The 12,152-nt window shown below is 40.6% G+C and overlaps 1 protein-coding gene across 4 annotated transcripts in view; it reads left to right on the top strand.

The window, feature by feature from the left end:
* Positions 1–12,152, top strand: part of LUZP2 (leucine zipper protein 2) — a 385,213-nt gene that overhangs the window by 352,373 nt on the left and 20,688 nt on the right. For all 4 annotated transcript variants that reach the window (XM_060176997.1, XM_060176995.1, XM_060176994.1 and 1 more), the window contains one exon: positions 378–542. In XM_060176997.1, coding sequence (XP_060032980.1) covers positions 378–542 — 165 coding nt within the window. The remainder of the gene's footprint in view (positions 1–377; positions 543–12,152) is intronic.

Genomic DNA, 12,152 nt, shown 5'->3' with positions numbered 1-12,152 from the left:
TAGTTCTCACTTAGGATTACGGTCCTTTTACCATTTAATAAGCATACAGGAAACTGATGCTGCCAAAATGGGTAAGTTTCTAAAAAGGACATTTTATACTTCCAAGTTAAATAAAACCCATATTCCATACCACTATTATAATTTTATCACTTTAATTAGAAATATAAGATTTGCTTATGAATTCCAGTATTCAAATTATATTGTGAGATAACGAGAGAGATTGGGTGTGCACTAAACTGCGTGCCCACGTGGAATTAATCCCTTGAACAATGATGTTGAAAGCCATTGTGCTTCTGTAAGGAGTGCGTGCGCACGGGTGCTGTAAGTAGGTCTCAGTAAGTGAGGAAGTGTGTAAAAATCATGAACTTTTTTGGTAGGACTCACAGATGAAAGCAATGAAAGAGACCGTTAAACTCTGCCTGTCGACAGTTTTTCAAAACCAGCCTCCTCCTCTTAGTCTGGCCAAGTCAAGTTCAACTCAGATGCCCAGGCTGCTGCAGACAGTGGATACTTTGACTCCAAGCTCAAGGAAAAGCTACCAGGTACTTTGTATTCTATGTGTCTTTGAGATGTAACATCAAGGGATGCTCTTTTTCCATGGGTTCTTAGATTATCATCAAAGTGGACCCAGCTAGGACAGCAAGTTTACTGGGAAATGAGTACATTCATCAAGGAAACAATCTAGTTTCCACATTTCCACAGGACTGGAGGCTCATTTCTGGGGGGCCGGGCAGTGGTGCAACGCGTTAAGCTCTCATTGTACTAAGCACAAGGACCTGAGTGAGGATTCTGGTTCCATAGCCCCGACTTCCCACCTGCATGGGGGGGTCACCTCAGAAGTGGTGAGGCAGGTCTGCAGGTGTCTGTCTTTCTCTCTCCCTCTCTATCTTCCCCATCTCTCTCCATTTCCATCTGTTTTATCCAATAAAATGAAAGAGAAAAAAAAAAAGCTCCCAAGAGCAGTGGATTCATAGTGCAGGCACTATGCTCCAGCCATAACCCTGGAGACACAAAAAAAAAAAAAAGAGAGAGAGAGAGAGAAGGGAGGATAGAGGAAGGAAGGGTAGGGTAGGGGAGGGAAGAAGAGGAAGGAAGGGGAAGGAGGGAGGGGCGAATGGAAGGAAGACAAAGCTGACACTTAGGACTTGTCCTCCAGGCATGAAGTCAAATTATTTTTGACTTAACTCCCATTATCTGTATGTTATTGACTGACTGACTGACTGACTGACTGACTGACTGACTGACTGACTGACTGACTGACTGACTGACTTTCTGTTGGTAGAGTACTGTTCAGCTCTGCTTTATGGAGGTGTGGGAGTTTTCATCTGAGTCTTAGGATCTGCAGGCATGAACTTCTTTCTGCATGGCCATCTTGCTATCTTCCCTTCTCTAACAGTAATTTTTTTTTTTTTAATTCTCAGTAGATTTTGAGAACTGACTCAATCAAATCTCCCTCCCAAACCAATCCTTTCTCTCCCACCACCCACATGTAGCTAGGGCAAAGGATTTGCTAGTATTATTTCAGCAATCAGAATCCTCAATTTGCAGGCTTGAGTTTTAAAGGAATCCTGATCATATGAAATAGCTACTAGAAGAAAGTGTATCTTGCAAAGTGGCCTCCTTGTGGGTGGTAACTTCAAGTCCCTTGCTGTTAAAATGAGTATAAGAGATGCCCTAACAGTCTGACTGCAGATCTTTGCATTCCGTCTTTAGGGACCTGAGAAGCATTGATGCATGTACCCAATTAGTCCTTATAGCCAGGACTGTCCTGATGTTTCCTGCTGCCATACTTCAATCTGGAATAAATGGAATTTGTCTATTTTTAGTATTTGATTAGGTTTATCTCAGTGAGAGAGATTTGTAGAGGCAGAGGGCACAACATTGCTCAGCTCGGGCATCACGGTGCTGGAGAGGCTTGTGTCTGGGTCCTTGGCACCTCAGATATGAAAGTCAGGTGCACACACCACCCACACCACCATGCTCGTGCACTGACCCTGTTCTGATTGCAGGTTAAGGAAATTCTACATCAGGATGGAGGTGTCAAAAGGAAGGGAGGGTAAAGTAACGTTTCCAATGTTCTCTCTCTCTCTCTTTTTTTTTTTTTTCTAATTTTATGTTTTTATTTATTGGCTAGAGACAGCCAGAAATTGAGAGGAAAGGAAAGAGAGAGAGAGGCAGAGAGAGAGAGAAAGAGAGAGAGGAGAGAGAGAGAGGGGGGGGGGGCCAGGTGGTGAGGTGGTGACACACCTGGTTGAGTGCACAAGGACCAGAGTTAAGGCCCCTGGCCCCCACCTGCAGGGGGAAAGCTTCACGAGTGGTGAAGCAGGGCTGCAGGTGTCTCTTTGTCTCTCTCCCTCTCTGTCTCCCTCTTCCATCATGATTTATGACTTTCCCTATCAAATAAAGATAATTTTAAAAAAAACTTTAAAAAAAAAGATGAAATGACAGTTTAAGAGGAACTTCCATGAACCAGATGTCCTGGAGAACCCTCCGTTTCACAGGTGATAATTAAAAGCTTTTCTGGTTCATGTGTTTTTCTCTTACCTTATCTTCTTAAAAGAAGTGTGAATTTCATTTTTATGTACTTGGCCACACTCTCAGTGAGTGTATCTCATAGGTGGTATTTTAAAAATCATGAATAATATGATGTTACATGAGATTTGCTTAAGAGAGGTAGACACATCACTCATGAAATATATTTTTGGTTAATTTTATTTAGTAATGAATGACAAGTCCATTGGATAAGAGGCGTATAATGCTACACAGTTCCCACCACCAGAGTTCTCCATCCCATCCTCTCCACTGAAAGCTTTCCTATTCTGTATCCCTCAGGGAGCATGAATCCAGGATCATTATGGGGAGCAGAAGGTGGGAGTTCTGGTTTCTGTAATTGCTTCTCCACTAGAAATGGGTGTTGGGAAGTGGATCCATTCCCCCCCCCCAGCCTGTTTCTGTCTTTCCCTAGTGGGGAAGGGTTCTGTGGAGGTGAGCTTCCAGGACATATTGGTGAAGTTGTCTACCCAGGGAAGTCTGGTTGGCATCATGGTAGCATCTGCAACTTGGTGGCTGAAAAGCATAAAGATATAAAGCAGAGCAAATTGTTTAATAATCAGGAACCTAAAGGTAAGAATATAGCAGATTTGGGGTCTCCATTTGGGAAAAATTAGGAACTCTAACTTAGGTGTATTTAAGGGTCCCATGGCTTTGTTACTTCTTGCCTGAGCCCGACTGCTAGCATGGAAGTGGGCTAAAGGTATTGTGTGGGGAGATGGTGTCAGAGTTGGTAAAAGGACTTGAAAGCTGGATCAGGCAAGAGAGTAGCTTCCAAATATAGAAAAAGTATAAAAATACCATTAACTATGAACCCCATCCATCTGATTCTTTTAAAAATATTTCTTTATTAACTTTATTTATCGGAAAGAGACAGAAATCAAGAGGATATGGGGGGATAGAGAGGGAGAGACAGAGAGACACCTGCAGCCTGCTTCACCACTAGTGAAGCTTTCCCCCTGCAGGTGGGGGCCAGGGACTTCAACCTGGGTCTTACTATAATGTGTGCACTTAACCAGGTGCAGCCACTACCTGGCCCCATGACTTTTTTTTTACCTCTAATGTAATCTACATTCCTCCGTGACTAATCATTCTGGAAATGTGTGTGTGTGTGTGTGTGTGTGTGTGTGTGTGTGTGTGTGTGTGTGTGTGTGTGTGTGGTGTGTGTGTATGTATATATATATATTTTTTTTTTCTGCAGCATTAGGATTGTGTGAACATCGTAAGTGTTTATACCTATGAAAGTGAAAAGACATAAGGACAAATACACATGTGCTGGACCGAAATATTCACTGTGGATTTTAAGGTACAGGTATCATTGGAGGAGAGCACAGAATTGCAATTTCTTATTGGAAAACCATAAAATAACTTATATATCTTAACCACATTCTTTGTTGCAATTTCTTATTTCTAGAGCACGCTCAGAGAAAAGCTCTTAGTCCTAAATTGAAGCTGGAGGGACTGGGCAGTGGCACACTGGGTTAAGCGCACATAATAGGAAGCAAAAGGACCTGACCAAGGATCCCAGTTCAAGCCTCTCATCTTGGTGCCTGCACTATGAATCCACTATACCTGGAGGCTGTTATTCCATTTTGTTACCCTTGTTGTTTTTTATTGTTATTGTTGTTTGATATGACAGAGAGTAAGTAAGAGAGGAGGGGAAGACAGAGAGGGAGAGAGAATGATAGATATCTGCAGACCTGCTTCACCATTTGTTAAGCACCCCCCCAAAGGTGGGGAGCCCAGGGCTCAAACAGAGAACCTAGTTCTGGTCCTTGTGTTTCAGGCCATGTGTGCTTAACCCACTGTGCTACCACCAGGCCCCCGATCTTTTCTTTTTTGGGGGGGATGTCCGTTGTGTTCAATACCATTGTTGGCATATGGGCACCATGTCCCATATGCTGCAGGCCAGGAAGCAGAGTGGTCAGGAGTCTGCTCCTGAGCTCTGGGCTCTGCCTGGACAGTGGGAGGATCATGTGACCATGGCTGGTGTTATTCTTTGCAGAGTTTGTGTCTAAAAGAAGCTGCAAGGGGTGTCTATGCCTCCTGCCACAGTATTGCCTACTTCTTGTCTTGAGATTTACTGATTTATTTGTCACACCTCAGGGTAGAGGCCTTCAAAAATAGAAAAGATTCACATTTTTGTTCCAAATGGTCCAGCAGAAACCTTGCAGAGTCTAGAGTTATTGCTACCAATTTCATAGACATCTTAACATCATGCCTGACTAGCCGACATGCAAGATTATTTGCGCCATTTACTTCTTCTTCTTCTTCTTCTTCTTCTTCTTCTTCTTCTTCTTCTTCTTCTTCTTCTTCTTCTTCTTCTTCTTCTTCTTCTTCTTCTTCTTCTTCTTCTTCTTCTTCTTCTTCTTCTCCTCCTTCTCCTTCTCCTTCTCCTTCTCCTTCTCCTTCTCCTTCTTCTTCTCCTTCTCCTTCTCCTTCTAATTCTTCTTCTTTCTCCTCCTCCTTCTTCTCCTCCTTCTCTTTCCTCCTCCTCCTTATTCTCTTTCCTCGACCTCCTTCCTCCTCCTTGTCTTCTCCTGCTTCTCTTGCTTCTCCTTCTTCTCCTCCTTCTCCTCCTCCTCCTCCTCCTTCTTATTATTATTACTATTTCTGATAGAGACAGAGGAGGTGAGAAACTGAAGGAGACTGCAGTGTTGAAGCACCATTCACTGTGGTAGGGACAGAGTTTGAGTCCTGGTGACTCCACAACATGGCAAAACATCACACTATCCAAGTGGGATCCCACACTATTCCCCTGGTCTGTCTTCATTTTTATTAGAGGCTTCCGGTTCATTGTTCAGACTGATAACAAAGTTCTGCTCTTTCTCCTTTGGAATCTTGATCACAACTCACCTTTTCTGACATCATCTTCTATGTGTATAAAATGGTGATTAAAAAGAAAAACTTGTGAGCATTAAATATGAAAATATTGGGGTTAGAGTGTGGAAAACTGAGTAATGTTACACACGGACCAATTACTATATTTGACTGTTGACTGTAAACCATTACCCTCCCCCCATAAAGAAAAAACAACTTAGGGATTTCTTTCAAGTAACTAATATGGAATTTTCTGCAGTCACAAGTGAAAACAAAGCTTTAAAGTCAGAGATAAATCCATGGGTATTTTCAGATTGTAAAAATTTTGAAAAGGTACCAAGAATTTTTTCAAGACAGAAGATAGCTGCCCTGTAAATCATTTGGATATATACACACATATACATGCCAGATGGACATATACACACATATACATGCCAGATGGACATATACACACATATACATGCCAGATGGACATATACACACATATACATGCCAGATGGACATATACACACATATACATGCCAGATGGACATATACACACATATACATGCCAGATGGACATATGCACACATATACATGCCAGATGGACATATGCACACATATACATGCCAGATGGACATATGCACACATATACATGCCAGATGGACATATGCACACATATACATGCCAGATGGACATATGCACACATATACATGCCAGATGGACATATGCACACATATACATGCCAGATGGACATATGCACACATATACATGCCAGATGGACATATGCACACATATACATGCCAGATGGACATATGCACACATATACATGCCAGATGGACATATGCACACATATACATGCCAGATGGACATATGCACACATATACATGCCAGATGGACATATGCACACATATACATGCCAGATGGACATATGCACACATATACATGCCAGATGGACATATGCACACATATACATGCCAGATGGACATATGCACACATATACATGCCAGATGGACATATACACACATATACATGCCAGATGGACATATACACACATATACATGCCAGATGGACATATACACACATATACATGCCAGATGGACATATACACACATATACATGCCAGATGGACATATACACACATATACATGCCAGATGGACATATACACACATATACATGCCAGATGGACATATACACACATATACATGCCAGATGGACATATATACACATATACATGCCAGATGGACATATACACACATATACATGCCAGACTCTTAATAAAGAGTCAACAGTTTATAAAATGAATATTTTGACATCTAGAACTCAGGGTAATTGCTTTGAGAAGATCAAAATAAAAGCTTTAAGTAGAAACTACTTGAATTCAGATAAACACACAAATCTATTTCATAGCTTATTTGTGAGAAAACATTAAGCATGACTACAATTCTTCAGAAACATATAGAATTTGTACAGTGTGTTATATGTTGATGATCTTGAAAGTAAGTGCTCTAAAGAATAAAGAGCACTGAAAGGAAAAGAAACTGAGGGAACTTCAGATAAACAGTGCCAAAGTAGTTACTAAATTATGTTATGAAAACATCATCTTTCCTGCACCTTTGCCCCAGATCAGCAACACCACATGTGTTTCTCTCTCTGCACGGTATTGAACAGAGCTGCAACTTGTTTTGCTGGCGTCACAACTGCATTTATGGACTTAATTAGACAAGGAAGATTTGGTGATTTTTTTTTTCTTGTCAGTTTATTAGAAATGCCAGAGTCATTCACTGCCAGTGCATTGACGGTCCCAGTCAGGAGCTTAAGCACATCGCAAGTGAAAATAGCTTTCAGCTTGGTGCTGGCAGACTTCAGGCAAACTTCATTTTGCTTTCCCACTTTCCTGCCAGAAATCTGTGAGAAGTAATTTCCAAAAACTTCTCCAACAGTGCGCCTGGGATTTTCATAAACGGGAGATTCTTAACTTGGGCTGCATTGTTTTAATCTTTGGGAATTTCATTCACACCTAATTGTCAACATTCACATTCTTTTATCAACCCAACAAAAGTAGAGGCTAACTTTTGAGATTCTTTCAAGTTCTAAGATTAATTTACAGCAAATTTGAAAACTAGAAGATACTTACTCTTGGCATTAGAGTTCATGTGTCATGAGCTCTTGTTTATTCTTAATATTTTAATATATTTTATTTTTTTCGTTAATTTTATTATTTTATTTGATAGGGCAGAGAAAATTAAGAGGGGATCGGGATATAGAGAGGGAGAGAAAAAGACACCTGGAAAAAGGCTTCATCACTCATGAAACTTCCTCCTTGCTGATGCAGTGTGGGGGTTGAATCCAAATCCTTGTGCCTGTATGCTCAGCAGGTGCACAGCGGCCTGACTGCTATTTTAATTTATCCTTCATCCTTGAATACATATAAAATGAATTTTTTTAGAAAGATGAATCACTATCAATTTTTGAAGACATTTGTTAGTAATGTGAGAATATAACTTATTCAACTATTTTAAAGCAAAAATGGGGACAAAGTATTGTGGTAATGTTGGATACAATATCACATAGGAAATCATTTTAAGGGGCCAGGTGATGGCATACCTGGTTAAGAACTCACATTAAACTGCACAAGGACCCAGGTTCAAGCCCCCCGTCCCCACCTACAGGGGAAAGCTTCAGGAATGTTGTAACAGGGCTGCAGGTGTCTCTCTGTCTCTCACTCTCTCTATCTCCTCAATTTCTCTCTGTCTCTATCCAATAACAAATAAATAAATATATTTTTTAAAAGAAAATCATTTAAAATTTTTTACAGATTTGTTGGCTTTTGGGATCTCTTCTATGGTGACTAGTCTGTTAATATCCTCTTCCCATTTTTGGATAGGGTCATTTTGTTTATTTTGCTGAGTTTGGTGAGCTCTTTATATTTGGGTTTGATGTATGTCATGTAAAGATCTTTTCCCACTCTGTGGGAGTGCTCTTTCTTTCGGTGGTGGTTTCTTTTACTCTGTGGAAGCTTTTTAATTTGATGTAGTCCCACTGGTTTATTATTTTTATTTTAGTCTTTCTTGGCATGAAGCTTCCACATCCCTTTGAAAAGTCAGGTTTTTTTTTTTTCTCTAGAAATATAACCTTCTTTATGCATAAAAGTGAGAATGTCGCCACAGTAGCCTTTCTGTAAAAGGGATAAAAGGGAACATCAACTGAAAGACATTTACTCTGTGTAATAATTACTTTGTCTAATACCACCTAGTCTAGTAGCATCAAAGTCATTTTCTGAGGATATTTAGAAAAAAAATGTCTATGATGAAATGCCTCCCACTTGTGGTTTGCTAATAAGATGTGACCATCCATGCCCCTATCTTCAAATGAATATATTTGCCTTCAGAAAAGTCAGCTAACCTGACTCTTGCTCCTTTTCTTAAAGCTGAGTGTGAACATTTTAAAGAACCGAGCTGTCTGGTGTGAAAAATGACCCTTTGTTACAACTCGATGATGCATCCTTTTAAACTTCACTAGTGAGTCTCCTCCTCTTCCTCCTCCTCCTCTTCTTCATTCTCTTCCTCTTCCTTCTTTCTTCATTCTGCTCCTCTTCTCTTCCTCCTCCTCCCCTTCCTCCTCCTTCTTCTCCTCTTCATTCTCCTCCTCCTTCTTCTCCTCTTCATTCTCCTCCTCCTCTTCTCCTTCTCATACCTCTTTCTCTCTGTAGCATTCTGCTTTTGTTCTTGTATGCAGTGATGAAGGAAGTCTCAAAAAATTAAATGCTTCAGTGCTGAGCCTACATTTAACTGCCTGTTTCATTCTTGTCTCTTCTTCCTATCACACACATTACCTCTTACAGACAATTCCCAGGTTACCAAGGTAGCTCACCTGTAAGGGAGTCTGGTTTGCAATGAGGGAACCTAGGTGCCTTTCAGATCTCCAGGGCACTGTGTGAGGCTTCAGGGCTGTAGTGTCTCTCTTTGTCTCCCTCTGTATCTCTTTCACCAAAGAGAAAAATTCCATTGCCTAGTGGTGACAGACATTGTAGAACACATAGGTCACGATGTGCAAAGATCCAGGTTCAAGCCCCTGGCCCCCTCTTGCAGGGAGGGAAGGAGCTTCAGGAGTGTTGGTACAGTGATGCAGTGTGATGCAGGTCTCTCTCTCTCTCTTCTCTCCTCTTCTCTTCTCTTCTCTTCTCTTCTCCTCTCTCTCTCTCTCTCTCTCTCTATATATATATATATATATATACACACACACACACACATATATATATATATATATTCCTCTTTTATTATCTTTATTTATTTACTGGATACAGATACTCAGAAATTGAGAGGGGGGTAGGGGAGATAAAGACAGTGAGACAACAGCCACACTGGGGGAACTATGGTGATTACAATTTATCCTTGAAAGATGAGAGGTACAGAACTTTGGTGGTAAGAGAATATACCTGTAATGTCTTATAATCTTGTAAATCCCTATTAAATTACTAATAATTTTTAAATGAAGCCCCTTGTTGAAGGTTATTATTAGAAACTTATGAAGTTGAGTTTAGTAAGTGACATGCAAAGTTATTTGGGCCCCTTTGGCTTCTCTGTGTTTGTATGAAAATGAGACAACAGGAAGTATATTCAAAATGGCAGTTGTGACTTTTCTGGTTATTCAGGGCAACTGATTTATGGTGGATGTCTATAAAACGTTTATTTGCTGGAGGTAAATTGACTCAATATGAAAACCATTCTATTTATTTATTTATTTATTGCCTTCAAGGTTGTCACTGGGGCTCGGTGCCTGCACTATGAATCCACTGCTCCTGGAAGCCTTTTTCCCCCCATTTTATTACATAGGACAGAGAGAAATTGAAAGAGGAGGAGGGAAGATAGAGACAGAGAGAAAAAGAGAGACACCTGCAGACCTGCTTCACCACAAGTGAAGAGTCCCTACTGCAGAGGGGGACCCGGAGGCTTGAACCGGGATCCTTATGTCAGTCCTTGTGCTTCATACTACATAGTATGTGTGCTTAACCTGGTGTGCTACCGCCCAGCCAACCCCCAGCATTCTTTCCAATGTGTTTTAGGCATGTTCTACTTGTAAAATGATGTGTAAATGATGGAGGTAAGTAGGAAGCACATTCTTAAGCTTGTTGACTGAAGATGTCCTTGTTATTCCTAGTTCAGTTTGACACCTGTAAACTGCTAGACTCACTATATGTGAAGACTGAATGTCTTAGTGAGCTCTTCCAATTCCAAGCTTGTTGAATTTAAGCAATTTTCTTAAACTTTGACTTATAGCTTTTCATGTTTAAGAGATATGAGCGTTGCTGGGAGGCAGTATGTATAATTAACATATTTTCTGACAGGGGTAAGGATTTCATAAATGGAAGCTATTATTGTAATAACCCTCTCCCTGAAAAGGAAAAAAAAAACTGAAAAGGAAAAATCAGGTTTTGATGGGGTTATTTATCAGTTATTTTCAGCTGGTTATTATTTATTACTTTTGTTTGTCTTGTTTGATTTTAGATTGAGACAGAGAGGGAGTGAAAAGAGACCACAGCCCTGAACCTTCCGGCAGTGTGGTGGGACCTTGCCCAACCTGGGTTATACATGGCAGAGGAAAGTACTATTCAAGTGAGATGTTTTACTTGCTCTGTTTTAGCTTTTATTCCCAGTTACATTAACCACACTGGTCTTAATCACGCATATCCATGCGCTCTTTAAGTGCATTTAAAAATAATCCCCCTCTGAGTATGACCCAGCGCCACTCATCAACATAAGCTAAGCCAGGTTCTGTGTGTTTCTAGGATCTTAAAATTGTCGGTTATACCACTGTCCACAAGTGCCCTATATTTCCTAATGATTCTAGACAGTCATGAGCATAAGAAACTGGATCAGTGTTAAATGATACTTTCTGATATATAGGAGAGTTTCTATCATTTTGAAGCATAGGCACACAGTGACTACTGAGGGCATAATTAAGTTCTGAGCAGCAGTCTGCATACTCAAGACATTTTGGGAACATTAATATTCTATTTGTCATGATTCATTTATAATAATCCCCCCTCTTAAATAAATAACGAGTATTATTTACATTGCTTTTATCTCACAATTTATTATCAGATTCAATATTTAGAAATTCCTAGGTCAGAGTTTTTGAAAATTTTTTTCATCCCATCAGAGTAGCCTGGGTAGAGCAAATTTCTGGCCATGGACAGGGCCCAGGTTCAAGCCCCACAGGCTGCAGTATCTCTCTCTGCCTCTCTATAGGAATGACTCTTGACTCCATGGTCTTTATTGAAAACATCCTTTATTGTCCCTTATCTGTATGTTATAATTCTGCTATGAACATACACTAGCAAGTCAGAACATAACTTTAAAAATCTCCCAGAGCCCTGCCCCTTAGGGAAAGATAGAAATAGGCTGGGAGGCATGGATCCACCTGCCAATGCCCATGTCCAGTGGAGAAGCAATACCAGAAGACAGAACTCCCACCTTCTGCTCCCCATAAAGAATTTTGGTCCATGCTCCCAGAGGGACAAAGAATAGGGAAGCTTCCAATGGAGGGGTGGGACACGGAACTCTGGTGGTGGGAATTGTGTGGAATTGTACCCCTATTATCTTACAGTTTTGTCCATCATTATTAAGTCAATAATAACAAAGAAAGAAGTAGTTTCATCTCTTGGAGGTCGCACTAGATGTAGGCTCATCCCTTTTCACTCTGTCCAAATTACATTTTACCAAGAAGCATGTGGTATGTGAAGGGAGGGGTAGTTAAGCTGGACCAAGCAGCTCCAGTGAGGTCCATAACTGGAGTCAGG

This window comes from Erinaceus europaeus, chromosome 17 (genome assembly GCF_950295315.1).
Source record: "Erinaceus europaeus chromosome 17, mEriEur2.1, whole genome shotgun sequence".
In the NCBI taxonomy this organism is placed as follows: Eukaryota; Metazoa; Chordata; class Mammalia; order Eulipotyphla; family Erinaceidae; genus Erinaceus; species Erinaceus europaeus.
Note: the sequence above shows the minus strand (reverse complement) of the source record. Positions and strands in the feature narration are given on the sequence as shown.